The 21,456-nt window shown below is 38.3% G+C and overlaps 1 protein-coding gene across 1 annotated transcript in view; it reads left to right on the forward strand.

Annotated features, from left to right (window-relative positions):
* The first annotated feature begins 3,426 nt into the window (after positions 1–3,426).
* The window catches only part of CFAP69 (cilia and flagella associated protein 69), a 30,039-nt gene continuing 12,009 nt past the window's right edge, over positions 3,427–21,456 (forward strand). The window contains 15 exon segments of the mRNA XM_030505354.1: positions 3,427–3,609; positions 3,906–3,968; positions 5,302–5,367; positions 6,425–6,534; positions 8,524–8,600; positions 10,060–10,158; positions 12,013–12,162; positions 12,287–12,464; positions 13,500–13,623; positions 16,135–16,183; positions 16,270–16,391; positions 16,856–17,072; positions 17,946–18,110; positions 20,296–20,414; positions 20,864–20,982. Coding sequence (XP_030361214.1) covers positions 3,451–3,609; positions 3,906–3,968; positions 5,302–5,367; positions 6,425–6,534; positions 8,524–8,600; positions 10,060–10,158; positions 12,013–12,162; positions 12,287–12,464; positions 13,500–13,623; positions 16,135–16,183; positions 16,270–16,391; positions 16,856–17,072; positions 17,946–18,110; positions 20,296–20,414; positions 20,864–20,982 — 1,817 coding nt within the window. The 5' untranslated portion in view covers positions 3,427–3,450.

Below are 21,456 nucleotides of genomic sequence, written 5' to 3' on the forward strand. Positions count from 1 at the left end.
CTGTTCTGAGTTCAGACAAGTCAAGATGCATGAGTCAGTGAAGCTGGCAGGATTCACATTGCTTTCACATTAAGTTATAAAGCCTTCCCAGATCCCCAGATGGAATGTAGGTACTTTTAAAATTCAGAATATTTACTATCTGTTAGTGCCATACCTGACATAGCAGTAATGTTTTGGTCCTTGAAATCTGCCTTTTCTTACCTTTTTTTTTTTTAAACCTCACCCTGTTTCTCTATATCACAGTGCTCATTTTACTGAGTGTTGATGCTGCGCTAGCAGCTGGGGCCCCGAACTTACACCTTTGTCCAGCTGTACCTTGTACTGTACAAAAGTGTAAGTTCTGCCTACTGTGACTTACTGCATTTCCTCATGTTAATAAAGATCAGTATGAAAGTCCTCCTCAAATCCATACCACTCAGTGACCTGAACACTCTATTTTATGTCAATAGCAAATAGGCAGGTAAATCCAGATGTTGGAAACTCTGTTAACTTTACAGGTTTAAGGTTGAGTCTACTGCCAGCCACTTCACAGGTCTTTTCCTTTTTTCTGTGGATATCAAACATTAGAGGTCTGGCAGGAGAGTTCTGCACTCTCCTGTTTCCATGCCCCCCCCTCCTCCCTTCTACTTCCCCTTCCTACTGACCAAAAAAAGAGACAAGAATGAAAAGGAAGACAAGAGTCAACAGATTGATTCTTAGAAAGACTCTGATTTCTGTTCTATAAAGAGCTCAGTGTCATATTGTTAAACAGTGTAGATGGCTTTGGAAAGTTACAGGTTCATACAGCCAAGGAAAGCACATCACTCGACTAGGGCTGAAGACCCCCACTGCAGCACATGAAAGATGTATGCTCTACTGAATAATATTCCTTCAAAAGCTTGCAACCTAACTTGGAAGACACTAGAGGAAATAATTCACTCAGCAAAGTCAACAGGAGATTAATGGCAGACCTAGATATGGAACCTTCTTCTAATGCACAGCTGTGTCCTACACACACAGTCCTGTAGTTTTATGAAATTTTATCTTTACCTCAGGAATAGAGTTTGCTGAAATGTCTCTTCACACAAAAAGAGTTAGTCCTCAGCCAAAACAGAAATTCTCTCTACATCAAGTCTACTTTCCTTAGGATTTCTGAGACTTAACATTTAATATTTGTGAATTAATACCCTCAGAAGTAAGATACTATAGCCTTGATGTCCTGAATGTTATTTGTTACCAACAGAAGAGGTAGATGCAATAAAAATACAATATAAGCCTGTTTGGGGCAGAAAACTGTTAAGTAAATATTTTCACAGTAGATTGCAGGTTTTTGAGGATGGACATTTGCCATTTGCCAAGGGCAGCAGAATCCCTGTAGTCAAATTTGCACAGTGTAGCTTTCATCCCAGTTTTCAAAGCTTCATATATGAAGAAAGTGCACAGTGAGCAAATGGAGCTTTGCAATATGATCTTTGGAACAGTCAGCCAACAAATGACATGTGACCTAAGCTTATTATTTACAGACTAAATTGCCCAATTTAGCTATGTTCCCTATACATTTGTCATTCAAAACACAAGCAACAGAACTTAAAACCACTTAAACCACAATAAAAGAAAATTTTAGCATTTGGGTTTTGGGGTTGGGTTTTTTTTTAATATATACAACTTCAGTAAGTAGCTGGGCACAAAGCAAAAAAGACCACAATCCAGTTTGTTCAGTGCTGCTTGCAGACCTATAAGCACTGTCATTACAAGTAATCTCAAAAGCCTAATAGAAAATCTTGTTCCATCCAGTGTAGGCCCAGGTACAAGACAGCTGCTGAAAATGCTCACAGAAACAAATGTTTAAGTGGAATGCGGAAGGGCTAGTAAAATAGTGGAATGGAGAGATGTGTCTACATGGGTGGATGAAAAGTATCTAACGCCAGACTGGCAGCGGCATTGTCACATTAGATGAATGCACTGTAATGTCCTACATATCCTGCCACTGTGTGACCTGTGTTCCTACCAATGCAACTTGGGGCATTACGGGTGTCAAAGTGCATTTTCCAAATTAGAGTCCTGTTCTATACTAGGCTATATTTTTGCTGTCATTTTGGAGTTGTAAACAGGATGAACTTGTACAAAATGCAGAGCATGGATGGGTACGTGTGGTGGTGTGTATTTTCCTTCTGATGGAAGGAGAACTGTATAGCATATGTGAGTACTAAACATGATACACATCTTATTTCTGAAGAAGGCAGGTATGAAGTGGGAGGGGTGTAGCACGCAAGCTGGGAGGAATGAAGATAAGAACTATGTTGGTTATAGTTGGAGCCATAAAAGTTTCTTTCTTGTTTCTGTTACCAATTACTTCTTTTCCCATAAAAGCTGTCTGGAGATTCAAACAGCTATCTTAAGGATTTAATAAATTTATTCACGTATTTAGATGTTTCTTTGGAATCACAGGAGTTAATTATTTGTTAATGAAAACTGGGGTTGATATCAGTCAAAGACTTGGGATATATGGATATCCGAAGCTGCATATGCGTAACTTGTCCAAGGCATTCTGCGTCCTGCAAAGGGCAGCAGAAGTAAGCACTCCATGAGGTGTCACCTTTTGCTGCAGCCACTTCTAGATACCCAGCTCTCCTCCAGACATAAACTCCGCAAAGAGCCTGGTGTTCCCAGGCAGTTTGGTGTTGGTGGGCTCAGCCACACTCCCTGGAGATGGTATTTCAGAATGTGACCACATGCCCATCAGGTGTACATATGTCCTCCCAACATCAGCTCTGCTTTCAGCCGGGAGATGCAGTAGCAAACCTAGGGGTGGAAACTGTGAGCAAGTGAAATATATCCAAATCCCCTGATGCTTCTGTCACTGCCTTTATTACTTTCCAGGCATTAGTCATTTGTTTTGTATCGGTCTATGCAGAGAAAAGTTTCAGCTCCCCTCGCTCCCCATGGGCCATCCCAGACAGGGCTGTCCCATCTGCTTCAGTGTTTGTCATGGTGGTCTCTCACTGTGGTTTATTCATGATCAGAAGTTACGGATCAACCAGCCTCTCTCTTACAGCTCCTCAGTAAGCAGGAAACGCCCAACCTCTGCTCTGCAGAGGGCTGGGAAATCATTTTCTCGCTGAGGAAGCACTTTATAACAGGCCACAAAATGGCATTGCTGGTAGCGTGGAGCAGGGTGTAACAACAGATGGGTGTCCGGCCGAGGTGTAGAGATGGAGCACGGGAATGAGGGCAGGAGGGGCAAGGCTGGGTCCTGCAGGCCGGGGGGAAGCGGGAGGCACGGGGCGCACAGCGGGCACACGCTGCCCGCCGCCCCGCAGCCCGGCGGCGCGGGGCACACGCGAGGCCGCAGCAGGCCTGGGCCCCGGTGCCGGGAGGTGGCACCGCCCCGCTCCCATGGCAACGGCGTGGGGCCGCCCTGCTGCTGCTGCCGCCGCGGCGGGCGGTCGGGCGGCCGTGTGAGATAGCACCATGGCCACCCTGGCCGTGACTGAGGCCCCCGCCTCACGGGCGCCCTCCCTCTCCCCGGCCCGCTCCCCGGCGCTGTCGCCGGCCTCCGGCCCCTCTCGCGGCGGCGGGGAGCGGCGCAGGATCGCCTCGGGCGCCGGCGCGGACCTCGGTGCCATCCAGGTGAGCCTACCCGCGGCCGGGAGTCACGCCTAGCCCCGCCGCCTGCTGCCACCGCCGGCCGGGAGGCGCTGTCATGGCCTGGCCTGGCCTGGCCTGGCTTGGTTTGGTTTGGCTTGGCTTGGCCACTACGTCGGGCTGAGAACAAGCCCCTGGTTGTGCTCCACACACAGCCCGAATTTAGCAAGTCCGTGGGTAGATCCATGTTGTTTCAGCGCGGCACTCTTACATTTTAAGGTTTAAGCACTTTTAAAGCACAGTCTGTAAAAATATAAAACTAAAAAGTGTGACTTTTCCAGGATACGCAGCTAAGATCAGTGGATTTGAATCGCGTCATTAAACTACTCGAAGATTCAGACTCAGTAAGTAAGCCTAATACCTCGTTATATCAGTTACACAGGTAGTAATGGGGCTTAGAAAAATGTTTCATACATTACTTTAGTACCTGCCCTAAATAAAGCAGATGGCACCAGTAACTGGAGCCACAGAGCACGAAGCTGAATGATCTGGTATTGAACACTTCTTCTAAAGATGGTCATTGTAATAAAGAACATTATCAGTGATGTTTTTATATATATATAAAAAAATCTATCTATCTATCTATCTATATATCTATCTACATATATAACCCAGTAGGGGCTCAAACACGCAAAATTCATAGTTTATCTGGGAGTTTTAGAGTGCTGAAACCTACAGCTGAGAAACAGAAAAGCATGCAGAGTACAGTTACTGAAAGTATGTCAGGAATTTATGTAATTGCCCAAGTTAACTGCTGGCATATCTGCAGGGAGATGATTTTAAAGGAAGGAGAGATATACAAAGTTCAGTGTTGAAAAACAGATATGAGTACCTAGATGCACAGGAGATTAGCATCTCATGGACTTCCATAGACTACAAGATTTGGCAGACTAAATTCACTAAGCTATCAGTTACTTTTGATCTAAAACCCTAATAATTTATACTCTTAAAACAAGAACTTGATTAAACATACCACATTTTAAGTTAATGTCCCACAGAGAAGTAGTTTGTGTCTCCCCTCCCTCCCCCCTTTATGCAGAGCTGATAGTATAAACTGAGTGACCAAATTAAAATGCACTGGATGATGTTGTTTACTGCTTCTCTAGAGAGTATATGATAAAATGCCCTTAGGATTCTGGGCTTGTACATTCCCGACACAGCTTTCTGGCCTGCCTCAAGGTGCAGTGCTCTTGCCCAGCGTGGAGGTGCTCAGAAGAGCTGAAATGAATGCTGTGTATCACTGACACACCCTGTCATATCCTCACTTCAGTTTTTAACTTTGAATTTTCAAACTGTTTCCTAGTGGTATCAGAGCTCCACTCTAAGCCACTTAGATCTACATTTTTACACATTTGTGTCAGGTGTGACATAGATTTGGTTTTATTAGTTGTCTTTCACAGAATCCTGAAGAATTTTAAAAAAAGAGCCCACACATTTGAACAAAAGATAGAGTTTTGAAAAGTCTCTGCATTTACAAGAGCATAGACTCTGTATTTAGAAATGAGGGTTGATCAAGGAGCTAATCCTGCTGCAAAGCACTTTCAGAACTTCTTTGTGTCTTGTGACTTTTTTAATCTGGTTTCCACTTTCATTTAAACTTAAAAGGGGATAAACATAATCATTCAATGTGCTAAGGTAAACTGTAATTAAAACCTGTTTTCCATTCTTTTACTTAAGAAAGATTTGGAAAAAGAGCAGCTGAAAAATCTCAAGAAGGTAGTCAAGCGTTTTGAAAATGGGCTTGTATCCTTTTTGGCATTGTAGAATTCTGAATTCATGGTGTTTTATGTATGATAGTACTCTGACTTTTCAGCAAAGCATTTTGTGATGTGCTGTGCTTCCACATCGAGAGCACACACATTCTCATCACTGGCCTTCTTGCGCACACACAGCCAAGGCTGGCAGGTTAGCAAGATTCTTGGATGCTAGGTTCATTTGCTACAAAAGTCAGCAGAGGGATCTCACCTTTACAGTGGTAGAAGTGCTCAAAATGTAATTAGTATACTTTCAACTCAGAATAGGCAAGCATAATAATTGTCACTTACTTAAGAAGCAGCAGATAAAATAGCAATGACTTCCAGTGAGGAGACATTTTAAATTAAGATAAAGTCAGACTAATTTATCTGAAACTTTTTTCATATTTGCAGTACAAATTGAATGTCTTCCAGAAATCAGAAGTACTAGAGAGGGCGTGGGCATATGGAAAAATGCAATTAATTTCATACAGTTCAGCTAATTGCCACAGTGATTTAAGCTATCGTAATACTTCACAATTGAGTTGTGTCTAAGTACTTACAGGCAGTTTCTGTGAGTCAGTGAATTGGTAGTAACTTCTTGGTCTCAGTGATCTGTTCAGTTTTGATCTTGTGTCTCTACCTTTGCCCTAAATTTTATAATCTCAATATGTGTTTGGGTCCAGATTTTCAAACCTTAGTTAGTCACCTGGGACTAGAGTAGGGAAGAATTTAAATACCTCAAGGCTGTCTCAGAATTTAGATAGGTAAATCTGACACTGTGATGTAAAAACTTTTCATCCTGTATTTTTAAATATTCAGTACTGAACTTCCAGTGAGTCCAGCTGATAAAAAAGCTAAATCAGGTTTGCAAAGTTGTAGAATAAGGCTGCTTTGAAAAGCCTAAGTATTGACTCGTATGCTTTATTTTACACATCTAACTTTGAAAGCATTGGCCTTGCTTTTTCTTGTTTGTGTCTCTGAAGTATGACGAATATAGTGTTCAACTTTTTCTTCTGATTCATAGCAGTACAAACAGCCCCATTTCCTTAACTTTAAATTAAAAGCCCCTTAAGGATTTAGCACAAATAATGGAAATTCTTAACCTGTGTGCAGAAAAAATGAATGAACAAGAAGCTTTCACTGAGCCTTTATGTGAACTTATTAAATTATGTGGGTAAGTACTTCAGCCCTCATTTTAGAGATTTAAACATTGCTTATTAACATGTTCATACGTTTTCTAAGGCAACTGAGATATGCATACAGCATCCATTTACAAGGCATCTGTATCTGAAAGGCATCTGTTATATTACCCTTCCTTTCCATGAACTGTGTTTTCCTTGAGTCCAGCTTCTGTTGGCATGGAGGAGGGACCCATTTTAGCAGTTCAGTATCTGTGGAACCATCTATTATGTCATTCAAAACTATATTGTAATTGGCCCCAGCTTGCTTGGAAGCAAGGTTCCCCAAGGTGTCTGAGTAAATTGTTCTGGGACTGCTCGCCTCTGAAGATTTCAGCAGCTAAGTCCTACTGAAGTATGCTTTGCAGTTTTAAACAAACACTCTAAGTCAGTTTAAAAACATAAGGTAGCACAAAGACACTTTAATACCTGAAGGTATTAAAGACTTTATGAAATGACAAGCCACATTGCATGAGAGAAAGAACCAAAATTGGAGCATTTGGGATTTATAATTACTTTAAAAACATACTGCATGAACTTTCAGGCATCTTCATTGTCATAATGTACTTTATTTGTAGAACAGAATTTAGGTTCTGTAAATGTTCTGTAAAACAGAATTTATCTGCACTTGTCAGTAGTTTTCTCCTCCTCAATAATTTAATAGTTACTTATGGAATGCTTGCAACTACAGCTACTCCTGTATTTAATTATAACTGGAGAGAATAAGGAAGAGAAAAATTACAGAAAGGAGTTGCATAGTAAACTAGATATTCAAATAGTTTTTTACATAGCTTCCTCTCAGCTGTTAGGCTTAATAAGGATAGAACTACTCAGCTGAATCTTTTGGTTCTCAGAGCACCATCGGTTGTCCTACTTTCTTTTGCTGCCACACAGTGGGAAATGAGAAAATACATCACAAAGTTTCATTTTCTTCAGTGTCTGGCAGAAGCAAAACTGAGAATGTGACAAAACTGAGAATGAGTGTAGAAAGCTGATAAAATGTAGTTGTGAGTAAGACTTTTCATCTCTTAAAGCAGTTCAGCAATAATTGTGCTGTTTGTGATGAATATATTTTGGAAGATTGCAGCCTTGGGTGTTGCTTTAATGTCTGTACTGTGGAAATTCCACCACTTTCACTACTACTTCATATGGCAAAGAGAAGCCTATAACTAGAGGGAGGGGCTGTTACTTAAAATTTCCTTACAGATAGTAGGACTCCTGTAGTAAAATTTTCCACTCTTTCAAAACTGCTTCTGTTTACCTGTCTTCGTCCCACTTCTTTTTCAATGTCTGTTTCTTCCCCCACCTCCATTTATTCTGTTATTTGCTTTCTCCTTTCTTTTTCTCTGGTTATGTTTACAGAGGTAAACCTACCGGAAAGCTGCTTCTACACTATGAGCTGCAGAGACCTTAGCATAACATTGTAATGTTTACTGTCAGAGAATTTTTAGCAGTTACATGTTTATGTCATAGCTAAGTATTTTGTAAATGTTATTGAGTGTTTCTTAATATCCTGTTTTGAAAAATAAATTTTTCATTGAGCTATTTGGAGTCAGTTTATTAGTTTTATTTTTATCCATTTCAAGAGGTCTTGCCCAGGGATAGGATCCTTTTTTTTCCACCTCTGCGCATACCTAAGCGTAGTCTATCTCTGCAGCAGCCTGATAATGCATAGGTTCCAGAATTTAATCTTCTACATTTAAATGACATTTGGGGGTTTTTTTCAGTATTTCTTATTGCATCAAATATGAATTATGAAAATATTATCTATGAACATGTACCAGTAACTGCCAAAATGTAATTGCCAGATTTCAGAACTGGAACTTTCAGTGTAGAATGCATTTGTCCTGAGAAAAGTGTCTTTTATTTGCAAAAAATGTCAAGAAGGAGGAGAAAAGCTACTGAGCTATTCTGGTGACTTGATTAAAGTGTTTTTCTATAGTGTTTTAAGCATAGTTGTAATATTTTTAAATTCCATTTTGGAGGTTACCATTTCAGAAAAAGAAATTTTCTGATGAAATAAGCTATTCCACAGTGGTTTCAAAATTCATCGCACAACTGGGTGAGTGTAAACTGATATGCCGCAATAAAATAATTATTATGCCATAATAAAATTGACTGTATTCTTAGCACAGTTTTGATTTCTTTAATTTCCTTAGTAAATGTAAGTGATTTATTTCAATTATCCATCCAGTCCTCTGTGCTTTTTAGCATTAGAAATCATTCTTATTTTGCTGTTCAGTTAACCTGCAGATTAGCAGTATTACCTATTTGCCAGTGTCAGAAGCTACATGAGATAAGTTTATCAGTACAACTGAAGAACTAAACCTGTCTATAATCTGTCTTATTTCATTTTGCTCTGAGAAATTGGTGTATTACTATAAACACTAAAGCCTAGCATAAGGGGAACATGTATCCTTCCTGCTTCTTTGAAACCAAATGGAAGAAACAAGTGAGCAACAGTAACACCTGACTCCCAGCTCAAACCTTCAAAACCCAAAAGCCTGAGACCTATCATCTGCAAAGGCAAAACAGAAGTCAATTTAGTGCCATGCCTTACTAGGAGTAGCAGTTCCTGACTTCAGCCTTCTGCTTCATCTGAGTCATAAGCTTCTATCTATCTTTCAGAAATCTATTTTAAGAAAGCTGTTGAGGAAAAGGTGTGAAAGGCATATCTTAATGTCACTGGACGTCTTAGTACCAAAATATCTTTTTATGAATTTGCATGTCACATTTGTGATTTTCAAAGAAAATACTGCAAGCACTGTAGGTCAAAAAGGATTTAGAGTAGAGCAGGAGTGATATATCAGCTCACTCAGTGGTAAGATTTAAATGGTAAAGAGGTAGCACAGTCAGCCTGTCAGACATGGGAAAAAAAAAATACATATATATATATATCTCCTTGAAATGAGGGAGAAAAAAGTATTTTTAGAAGTCTTTACTTTCACAGGTCCAAGTAGATAGCAGAATGGCCTCCTGGTTTCATAAAGTTATTCCAGGTAGTTCAGATAGTTCCAGGTTCTCTTGAGAGTAGTGTCCAAAAAGACACTAAAAACTAAAAGATTGTTTGTATTATCCATGTTAGGCACTGATAGCTTTCAATGGAATTCTCTGTATCTTGTGGAAAAGGATCTCTTTCTGTACTCCCTTTATGTCACATCATGTCTGCTACAAGAAGAGTTTCTGACGTGGTAATGATGACAACAGCCTAGGATAGCAGCTTTCTTCTGAATTCCACAACTTCTGGAATAACATCCAGTCTCTTATAAGGGTCTGCAGCCATAAAGCAGAGGAGGTCTCTTTTTGATTAACCTTATGCTACTCCTCCAAGATCCCTTTGTCCCCTTTGGTGTAGGAGTCCCTGTCCCTTGTGTTTTTATAATCAAACTTTGCACAAAATGACAGATTTGTAGGGGATATGACCAAAAGAAACACTAAATACTGTAAATAGAAGTGTTAAGATTACTTTCTAAAACAAACTTTTTAAATTACTTTTTTTTTTTTTTTTCTGTTTCTGACAGGTTATTTGATGAGGGTGCCAAGCTCTCAAGTTAGAATACAAATCTGTAAGTGTGTTATTAGCTTTTATGATGCAGAGCCACCAAGAAAACTACTTTCAGGTAAAGCACAGTATCTTCAAGTGTCACAAGAAATCCAGTGTATGTGATCCCAGCTACTTTGAAATGGCTCTTTTAATTAACTGTGGATTAATTTTTCTTTGTAACTATAGTTACTGTATCTCATGCATTAAATATATAGCATTGGCAAATGTGCAGTTAACACTTTTATAGAAATGCATACTCAAAATCTGAAATTAGTTCATCAGTGTACAAGGAATTAGTTATTACACTTAGGGGATTATGATTACATAGTATCCAGAAAATGTGAAGTTCTCTGAAATGTGGACAATGGAGGAAGAAAGAGTAGTTGGGATCAGAACTGTAAGAAGGGAAATGTAATTTTCAACTTTGTGTATGTAGGCCAGAGAGAAGCAGCTCTGGTTTCACTTGTGTTGCTTGTGAGGGATAGATCTTAGTCCACCTAAATTTAATTGAGTTCATATTATATGGACACATTTGAGTATAGGCTTTGAATAGATTGACTTGCCTCTGCAGAAATGCTGATGATGCCTGCATATGAGCTCAAGCATGATTCTGTGGTATTACGGATAGGCATGCAAACTGTCATCAGAATCCACTACTGTTTATTCCTTTGACCTCTGTGATGGTGCCAGAGGCTGTTATCAGGCAAAGTCAGACATGGATGCCCTCCTGGAGGGGCACAGTATCACACGCTGTGAGGCAGCAATAGATTTATAGCAGCCTGGCTACAGATGACCATTGTCACAGTGCGGATCCCACACAGGAGTATGTTGGATGCTATGCTCCCTTGCTGTGTTCCTACAGCATGGCACTAGTTCCTGTGCCCTCTTGCTAGGTTTAATTTATTTTAGGAGGCCTGAAGAAGCTGCAGCTGCAACAGCCCTCACAGGAGACTAGAAATATGAAAGTGCATAAGTCTGGGTTTACCTTACAAACAAGACTCAATTCCTAAAAGCAGCTATGAGTGCAGTTGGTTGTATGTCTGTAAATACTTCCATCGAGATAAGTGAACGTTAAATATTGACAGATTTTGTTACTCTCCTTCAGATTTAGGAAATGACGTTATCACAAAAATGAAGAATGTATTTCAGTCTAATTTTTTGAGTGAATATCTTCGTCTCTAAGCATATATATAAATCTTGACAAAGTTTGATCTGCAGAGTTCTTTTACCTTTAAAGTAATATGAACTTAGAGCCTATCAGAGTTTATGCTTAGTTAAAAGTTGTTTCACCATGCGCATTATCTGCATTTATCAGTCCTGCGTTTCATATCATTTGATGTGTATATTTTTAAGAAATCGAAGAAAAACTTTACTTTCATGAGTTAGAATATATAGATAAAATTTCTTTTCTCAATGCTTCCACCTCCCTCATAATTCAGTAATGAAATATAGATTTGCATATGCATTGACAAAAGTAAAAACAGGGACATATTAGAAAGTCAAGCTTATAAATCAAAAGTTGGATTCACATATTTTAAGTAATAAAATTATAGAAGGCATTAATTCTCTAGGGAATAGGCTACAGAAGAGAATTAGGTCCTGCACCAAAGGACCTATGACCCAAAGAAGGTTTTTCACCCGTCTATCACCCTGCGTGTTCTTTCATTCTGTAAATTCTAGGAAGCAATTAGTTTATTTAAATAGCATTTTAGTCTTCTTGAGGGTAACTGTTGGATATGCTTTAGGCACTATTAATACTCAGATATAAGAAAAGCAGCTCTTATTGTTTATTAGATTTTTTTTTTCAAAGGAAATATGATACTTGGTTCTTAATCCTTTCTTGAATAAGGATGAATAGGATGAATGTTTTATGAAGTAACCAAAACTTTGAATATTTACTGCGTTATAACTAAAGCTATTGTATGTGCAGGTTACCAGCCAACAAGTGCAAAATATAAAATTCAGATGGCTGAATTAGGAGGATTAGCAGAAACACTCGTTTTGTCACTAGCAGTAGTTGAAAATCAACCTATTGAGAAGTTGTGGGTACTTAAAGCTCTCCAGCATCTGTCTAGCTCTGGTTAGTACAAACTGTTCTTTCAGCAATCTCATTACTTGTGATCTTAGATCATTTGTTCTCTGAACATGCCTAAAACACTTACTGATCTACAGGGAATTACTTATTCATATTTTCATAATTTTAGGAGTAAATTGCAGGCTTATGCTGAAGGCCCGAGCAGCCAGCAGACTCTGTTTGTATCTAAATGGTGATGATCCCTCAGGACAGCTGGTGTTCCGCTCCTCCGAAATCCTATGGAACCTGATAGAAAATACCTCAAAAGAAGAAGTCTGTAATCAGCTCAGTAGCTTGGAATGTGTACAGTAAGTACAGGGAAGCATTTTATTAATTAATACTGAGATTTTGGAGACATCCAAAGCCTTCCTATTGTGTAGCATTTTGTTTGAAATGAATCGAGAGAAAACACGAATAGGGAATGGAGGGCTCTCATTAAGTCCTCATTAAGTTTTCAGTATTAACACATCTGATTCTCCAAAGTGGAAGCAGTGCTGATTCAGACCTCAAAGCCAAGCAGCCCATGATTTAGACCCCTCAGGCACCTGTTTCTGTTTCAGCACGTTAGACAGCACTGGGGCCTGTGAAATGCCAGGAAATGATATATGATCCAAGAGGTGCCTGCCAGGTAGCTTACAAACTCAGTGGCCGGGGTCCAGCTAAAAGCATGTACAGTCTACATCAAAACTATTTCATTGTCAAGCCTCTCTTTATTTCACAAACACATGAATCCACCACCACTTGATTCTACTACAGGGCAAGAGGGAGATCAAGGTGCGCTGCTGCATAGTGCAGGAGGTAGAGCCCTATCTATTGCTTTGTGTGATGGAAATTTAATTGCACAATTTTCAAACTTACACATTGGACTCAGTAGGCCATGCACTGTAGAAATGCTTATGTTATAAACTTAGTAGAAAATTCTATGCTATGATACACAAGGCTTAGTTCTAGATCATCTGCTGTAGTAAACAACAGGTTTTGCCTGAATGAGCTACACTATTTTAACTACTTAGGATTAGACCATTTTTCTCAATAATAATTCAAGAACATCCAGTTCCATGCTTGAGTAAATATTATGTCTTTCTATTCATTAATTATAACACAGACAGTGTGTTACCGTGAGCATACAGTGTGCAATTTATAATGCATGCACCTTGTGTATATGCTTAAAATGGATGTCGAGTGGTATACATAAGAATCCATTCATAATCATGTTTTAAGTTATTTCTCTTGCACTTAAACCGTAAGGCTTTGAAAAGTATGATGCCAATGAGGATTCATATACCTAGAGCTGTCTAAATATAAAATATGAAAAGGTAAAATGCATTTCACTTTCTTTTAAGTACTTTGAAAGAAGTATTTGAAGACCTTCTTATGCATGGTTTCCGGCATTATGATCGTCAGCTACGGAATGACCTCTTGGTGTTTGCCACATTACTAGCTGAAAATCCTGCAGCACCTATGATTGTAAGTATTTATAGATATATTCCAGACACTAATAACTTCTCCTTTACTATTATATAACCAGTATTTTTTCCCATTAGGGTGATAATATTTCTTCTACTCTGTCTCCAGTGCTTTCCTCTTTCTTAGATTTGCTGAGTAAGAAACCCTTTTTCTTTCTGCCATTACCTCTACCTCAGAGAGACTTCAGATCTGCAGATCACTGGCCTGGAGTACTAGCAGCAACCTTATTTAATACCTAGAAAATTACACTAACACTATTTATGTGCAAAAGTTAATGTTGACTCCTGTATTCTTGTACAGATTCTCAGATGTGCCGTTCTGTTACGAGCTTTGCACTAAATCTCATTTGTTGTTTGAAAACGTAGGAGGACAGGCTATATTCAGGTGGCTCAAATTCAGCTGAAATATCTGTGCCTTGTAACCAGGAACGAGAAGGGTTTGCTCAGAAGCTTTAAATAAGATGTTGAGAAAATAATAACTTAGATCCAGTTAATAAGAGGCACATAAATTCTTCTTAAGACTGTCACATAAATGTAGTCCGGAATGCGCTAGGATGTCTTGCCTAACAAGTAGGTGACTTCGTTCTTCTGTAATATTCCAGAATATTTACGAGGAGCCTGCAGAGAAGTTGACTTTTTATGGATGTTAATATTCTTCTACTCCCTTGTTTTACAGTTGAGATTTAGAACTTTAATGAAGCTTTGACATACGTACTGAATAAATAAGAAATCAAATTCCTGTAGATCTTTTGGCTGTCCAGGAATGGATTACTTTCAAGTAACTAATTTCTCAACTTGAGTCAAAGTTTCCCAATGGCTGTATTACTAAATAGATTTTATAGTCTGTAATGAAGATTACAGATTTTTCATTCAAGTTTTCCATTTTATTTCTAACCATTATGTAATGTCTGTTATACTATCACAGCAACATATTTGATGTCTAAAAGATTCAAATTGTTTATCTGGCTGTAGAAACATGGCTTTTTCCTACAAAATAAATAACCAAGACACATATTTTTAATACCTTATACTACAGGGAAGAAAAATAGTTTCAATGCAAGGAAAAAATGAAAATGTTGTACTTTAGATTCTGTATTCTCAGCCTCCCTAGAGATTTTACAAGGTACTGGGTATAAGTATTAGGTAGACAAAAACATTAACATTACCACTGAATCCTGCCTTGTAGATAATACCAGAGAAATTATCATCAGAATGTTCTCTTTTTTCCTTCTTATCAAGCAACATGAGAAAATCAGTCTTGCATTTCATGTAATTCTGAAATCAGCGCAGGAATGTGAGCCTTTGAAAAGGAAAATAATTTTCTCACCACAAGTAAACTGAAAATTATATGTAAAATAAAGCTTATAATGGTATTCATTATCTCTGTGTTTGAACAAAACTGTGTGTTTGGTAATTGCTTACTGGTTTCCATTAGAATTTAGTACTGCATTAATAAGCAAGGAGAAAACATTAAGAAGTTTTGATGTTGTTTTTTATTTAACCACTTTGCAATGGCTTTGTACAGATAACATAGATACCCTAGAGACAAAACCTAATAGGCAATATAGTTGTGTACTTCAATATTTTCTTTAAAATTACTTTACAATATTTTTTTGAAATCATTTGAGTGTATGCTAACCTCCAGAACTAGGCTGAACAAATCTGAGCCCAGCTGCTGCAAAACTAATGGAACCACTTGATTCTGTGGGGATGTTTGCGTGGTGTTCTGTGAGCTCTGCTCCTGCTGGGAGCTGGTGGAAGGCTCTGTGTTGTCTTTGCCAGAGTACTGAGGCCAAGCTAATGCATTCTGTTGCTCAAGTAGAATAATGTCCCAGTAACCATGGCTCCTAATCACCTCAGAAACAAAGCTCTGTTGCCTAAACTGTGCTGCATAGACACCCCCGGCCTTGGCCCTATCCATAGTTATATCAGATATAATTGTCCTGTTAGCTTTCTAGGAGCTGTGAATTCTAAGATATTATTTTTTTATTTTTTTATATGTAATATTTGTAAGTGCATGTTGCTCATACATGCAGTTTTCATGTACTTACTTGTACAACTCGCACTGCAGTTGAATGTAAGTGTATTAGTATGCACAACTGAAGGCACAAAATTGTATGTACTGATGATCCTTTTGTACAAACTTAAACATGCACAAATGCATTTTGAAAACTACGATTCTACCAGTAATTAGAACATGGTCTTCTTGTGTGGTATATAGTAGTGAATAAACGTTTGGGGGATTTCCCCATAGAGGTTCAGACTTGTACTGAATGAGACAAAGATTTCACTAATTGTACCCTTAGGACTGCAGTTAGTATTGTACAATGTCTAAATGATTTATCTCTTCTTTGATCAAATTCTCTTTATTCTGCTATAGGATACATTAAACTCTGTTCTGGGAAAAAAACAAACAAACAAACAAACAAACAAAAAACCCTAAAATTAAATCATAAGTCTTAATTTCGTTGCAATTGAATTTAATTAATGTATGTTTTTTGAATACCTATAGGAAAGTGGATTTGCAAAGCTGCTAATAGCACTTGCAACATTTACTGAAGGTAAGAGATTTCATACTGTATAAAAGCACACTATTTTTACTTTTAATCATTATTTTTTTGCAACTTATCTGCAATTTCCCTCATAGTTAAAATTCCCAATCCCTTGGTGAAAGGTCTTAAACTTACCCGCTGTTATGAGGACTTTGAGATGAAGAAATTGCTATTTCATGTAATAGGAGTCTTATCTAAAGACCCACATGCTGTACAGGTAAGTTGTAACAGAACAGAAGATATGGTAAGCAAAAAAAAAAAAAAAAAAGGGAGTTCAAAAGAATCACAGGAATATTATAGTGCAGTAGACTGAAATCAGCTGTTCTCCAAATCAAGAATTTATACACAGCTTCAGAACAAGTCCTGCCATTTGAAAGGAGCATAGAGTTTCTATTTTAGAAAAGTTACAAACCTAGACCATGCTAGGAAAATTAGCTGACAAGTGATTGCCAAGCATTATTGAAATACATGTGAAGAACATAATAATGTTTAACAAACCACAGTCTGTGGGAACGCTACCAAATATAAACAGAGTTTGTCTGTACTTGTAGCCTTCATGACATACTTTCTCAATAAAAAATAATTTTCTTAGTGTGCGACAGATAAAGTTGACTCATTGCTTTGGATTGTTTTTACTTGCATGTGAAACCTGTAATCTGTCTCTTTGTCTTGACTTTGCAGCTTCTCAGTGAAAATGATGTTATGCCAGCTTTGCTTTATTATGTAAAACCAAATCAAAAGCCTGGATTTTATGAATGGTCTGCTGCTCAGTATGAAGAATTACAGCTTCATGCAATTGCTATTTTAGCTTCTGTGGCTCCCTTGTTAATAGATAAATATTTGTCCTGCCAAGCAAATACTCTTCTCCTTGTGTTTCTAGAATGGTGTACAGGCCAAGGTAAGTACATGCTCATGGGTTTCATACACAGTGACCTCAAAACAAAACTCAACTGAACTTACTTTCTTTAACAGTAAGGAAAAATGCAAAAGTCATGAAGTCAGAATGATTCTTTTTCAACAGGTCATCTAGGAAAGTAATCTTTCTTAAAAAAACCAACCAAGCATCATATTTTTTTTTTTTGTGCTGAAGGGTAAGCTGGTGCCCCGTTCCCTGTGTACCACTGTATTGGTATTCCTTCACTTTTGTGGGCAGCCACACATCTTTACTGCCCATATTTTAAGCTAGTCAGATACAATCATTGTGGCAACAAGTCCAACCAGTAGTTCCTGCCATGAGGCAGGACACAGTAACTCAAGCTGAAGAGCTGTACACAGTAAGACAGCTTCCAGACTAAATCTGGCTTGTGGCCATCAGCTAAGAGTATGGGCTAAACAAAAAGACAACTAACTGCACCCAATTTCATCACCTGGTTTTCTGGGGATAGATAGTTTTCTTCACAAAATGTATATGTTTTTCTAGAAAGGATTTTTCATTTGGGTGCAACGGAGATCTAAAGGTTGATATTATATGTCGTGCTAGAAAAAATATTTTGAGTTTTGGAGACTGCTCATTAACCTAGTAAGGTTAAAAAAAAAAAAAAAATTTAAATGCCCACCAAATCATACCTTTCTTACAAATGTAAGAGCTGTAGCTCTGCACGGAAAGGCTTATTACTAGGTAGTTTTGAACAAGAAGCCTAACATTAAGCAATTTTTTTTGTTTGTTTTTAGATTAGGTTTCTGGGTTTTTTTCCTGAGCACATTATTTTTCTGAACGTACACTGTCTGCCAAAAGAAAAAAACCAAACTATTCATTGTGATTGCTCCACAGATGCTTTCTTTGGTCAAGGTAACAGTTTCCATGGAACAAGTGGTCGTGGCAACAAACTTGCACAAATGCGCTACAGCCTGAGGGTGCTGAGGTCTGTCGTGGCCCTTTACGATGATGCTGTGAACCTTAATTTGTGTGACCAGGGAGCAATTAGCCAGCTACTGGGTAAAGCACAATTTGTATTGCTGTACTTATATTAGGACATTTCTGTTGACACTAAGAATGTTCATAATAATTTGTGTGTTCTGGTTTTATGTATTACTCCTCTGACTCCTGAAAAACTTAAAAATCTCAAACAAGATGTAATTGATTGGATTTTGAATTTTGTTACACCTTAACACAGATAATTGAATGAATTAAACAAAACAGACAGCTGTAAAAGCCTAGGTATTTAATTTCAGAGTGAAAGCTGCCCTTTCTCCCTTTATTATACTACATTTGTTACATCTTATTTTCATTGTGATAGTTCCTAGAAACTCCAGCCATGAGTCTTGTTCTACCTAAGTCTATGATGGAATCATGGAATCATAGAATAATTAGAGTTGGAAAGGACCTTAAGATCATCTAGTTCCAACCCCCCTGCCATGGGCAGGGACACCTTGCCCTAAACCACGTGGCCCAAGGCTCTGTCCAACCTGGCCTTGAACACCACCATGGATGGAGCATTCACCAGTTCTTTGGGCAACCTGGTCCAGTGCCTCACCACCCTCACTGTAAAGAACTTCTTCCTTATATCTAACCCGAACTTCCCCTGTTTAAGTTTGAACTCATTACCCCTTCTCCTATCACTACAGTCCCTAATGAAGAGTCCCTCCCCAGCATCTTTGTAGGCCCCCTTCAGATACTGGAAGGCTGCTATGAGGTCTCCACGCAGCTTCTCTTCTCCAGGCTGAACAACCCCAAATCTCTCAGCCTGTCTTCATACAGGAGGTGCTCCAGTCCTCTTATCATCCTTGTGGCCTCCTCTGGGCTTGCTCCAACAGCTCTATGTCCTTTTTATGTTGAGGACACCAGAACTGTACGCAGTACTCCAAGTGGGGTCTCACAAGAGCAGAGTAGAGGGGCAGGATCACCTCCTTCGGCCTGCTGGTCACGCTTCTTTTAATGCAGCCCGGGATGCAGTTGGTTTCTGGGCTGCAAGTGCACACTGAAGCCGGCTCACGTTCAGTTTCTCGTCAACCAACACCCCCAAGTCCTTCTCTGCAGGGCTGCTCTGAATCTCTTCTCCACCCAACCTGTAGCTGTGCCTGAGATTGCCCTGACCGAGGTGTAGGACCTTGCACTTCGCTTTGTTGAAGTTAATGAGGTTGGCATTGGCCCACCTCTCAAGCGCGCCAAGGTCCCTCTCGATCCCATCCCTTCCCTCTAGTGTGTTGATCAAACCACACAGCTTAGTGTCATTGGCAAACTTGCTGGGGGAATGGTGTCACTTTCCACAACTCCTCTTTAAATAGAAGAAAATTAATAACACACTTCTATATGAATAACATTATGAATGAATAAAAGCAGAATAAAACTGCTTAACCACTGCTCCTGCAAATTTAGACCATTTTCTTATTCAGTAACACATACCTACTGTTAGATTTGGTTTTAAGTTCTAATACAAACTGTGTTAAGTTCTCTTCTTACAATAATAATAAGTTTCCAATACTCTGAGTCATGTTGAAAGAAACAAAATAAGTAAGATCCTTTGGAATTCAAAGAGTATGTTCTAATAAAAAGCCTAGAAATAACAGATTTTATATCCTCAGTTGAAAGTTGAACTCCAGTGAAGACTCTGTGGAAACTTACAGATTTTAGTGAAAGCAAAATTAATGCTATTCCTTACATATCAGATTCAAGTAACTTTTCTTAATTTGGAGGACTTCTTTGTTTGAATGTCCTCTTTCACATAGTGGTTCCAAGGCTGATTTTCTCAAGAGTGGTGGTATTTTGCATCTCCCACATTTCCACTGTCAGTGCAAATGTTAGTGAGGCTGTACAGTAGAGCAAATCAGTAAGTTCACTGCCTTTTTCTAAGAGTTCTTTAATTCAGATCAGTTCCCTGAATTCATTGCACTGGAATAATACAAGGGGCAGCACAGAGGCTGAACAAAGAAGTCTGTGCAAGCTACTATCATCTACTGTCATTTACTCTGTCACCAATAGTAAAGCCCATGCAACTACAGCATCAGAGTGCTGCACTTCTGTAAGCTAGTACAAAACACAGGAGACAAAACTGAACTGCATAAGTAAATTCCTTTAAAAATCCCTTGCTGTAAATTTGATTTTTAATTCCTTGTCAGCAGCTGTAACAGAATTCTGACTTGCATATAGGACATTCACATGTATAAAATATATTCATTTATAGACATCCTAAAGTATGCAGCAAACAAATCTAAAGAGAAAGAAGATGCTGTTCTACTGGAAATCCAAGCTGATATATTATTTATTTTGTCTGCTGTCTGTAAAAATGATCTCCTCAGAAAGGTATGCATCTTTCTACCTCGTACTGTGCAGAAAACATTAAAACAGGGTATATTTTAATGTAAAGGATACTGATTCTATTATTATTATTAAGCAGATGTCAATAATAGTGCATCGCTAACCAGTCAGGTCTGATAATTGGGTTTTGTGACAGTTAAAATTCAAAATAACTCAGAAATCCACTTGGAAGTGTCTTACCTATTTAATTGCTAATGTACATAATTTTGAAATTAATATATGAAAGTGTTAACAAATGAGATTAGCAGTTTGGAAAAACTGAAAATCTCTTTTTCTTACGTATATTGTAAGGGATTTATCTTGCTCTAACAAGTGCACTGAATTTATTATGATATAAATATTTCATTTTTTCAATTTCCTTTGTATTTTCTTTTATGTAGCTATTTAGTAAATATTATTTAAGAAACATATTGCTTTGATTAACGTTTCAACAGGAACTCTTCAGCTACGAAGGAGTGGATATACTTATCCCATTCATTCAAATGGATCCGAAGAAGTTATGTAGTGGATTAGGCCACAATTATCTCCTCTTAAGTGCACTCGACTGCTTGTGGTTAGTATTTTAGCAGCAGTGACTCTTAAAAATGACAAGTCATGTATTTATTAGGTCTGCAATACTATGGCCTTTCCCTGCACATATAGGCTTTTCTTATATCTACAAAGTATAAAAATCCTTTATTCCATTTGACTAATTAAAAATAATTTAAAAAAATATAATGGAATATTCTGCATATATTCTCTTCTATTAAATAGGGCATCAGTATGACAACCTAACTCCCTACACAGCAGTCTTAACTCCCCACACGCCATGACTGCCTGACATGTGGAATCACCTAAGGCTTTCTAAAAGAGGTGTATGGTTGAAGTCTGTAAATAGCTTCAGAGAAGTAAACGGAAGGCAAGAATAGACCATTATTAGCTAAAAACTGCATAAGCATAAGAAGTGGTTGTAAACTGGCTCTATGGGGCTAGAAATATTTTAAAGTTTGCTATCAGAGAACGTCAATACACAGGAGGATAACCAACA

This window comes from Strigops habroptila, chromosome 1 (genome assembly GCF_004027225.2).
Source record: "Strigops habroptila isolate Jane chromosome 1, bStrHab1.2.pri, whole genome shotgun sequence".
Taxonomy (NCBI): domain Eukaryota; kingdom Metazoa; phylum Chordata; class Aves; order Psittaciformes; family Psittacidae; genus Strigops; species Strigops habroptila.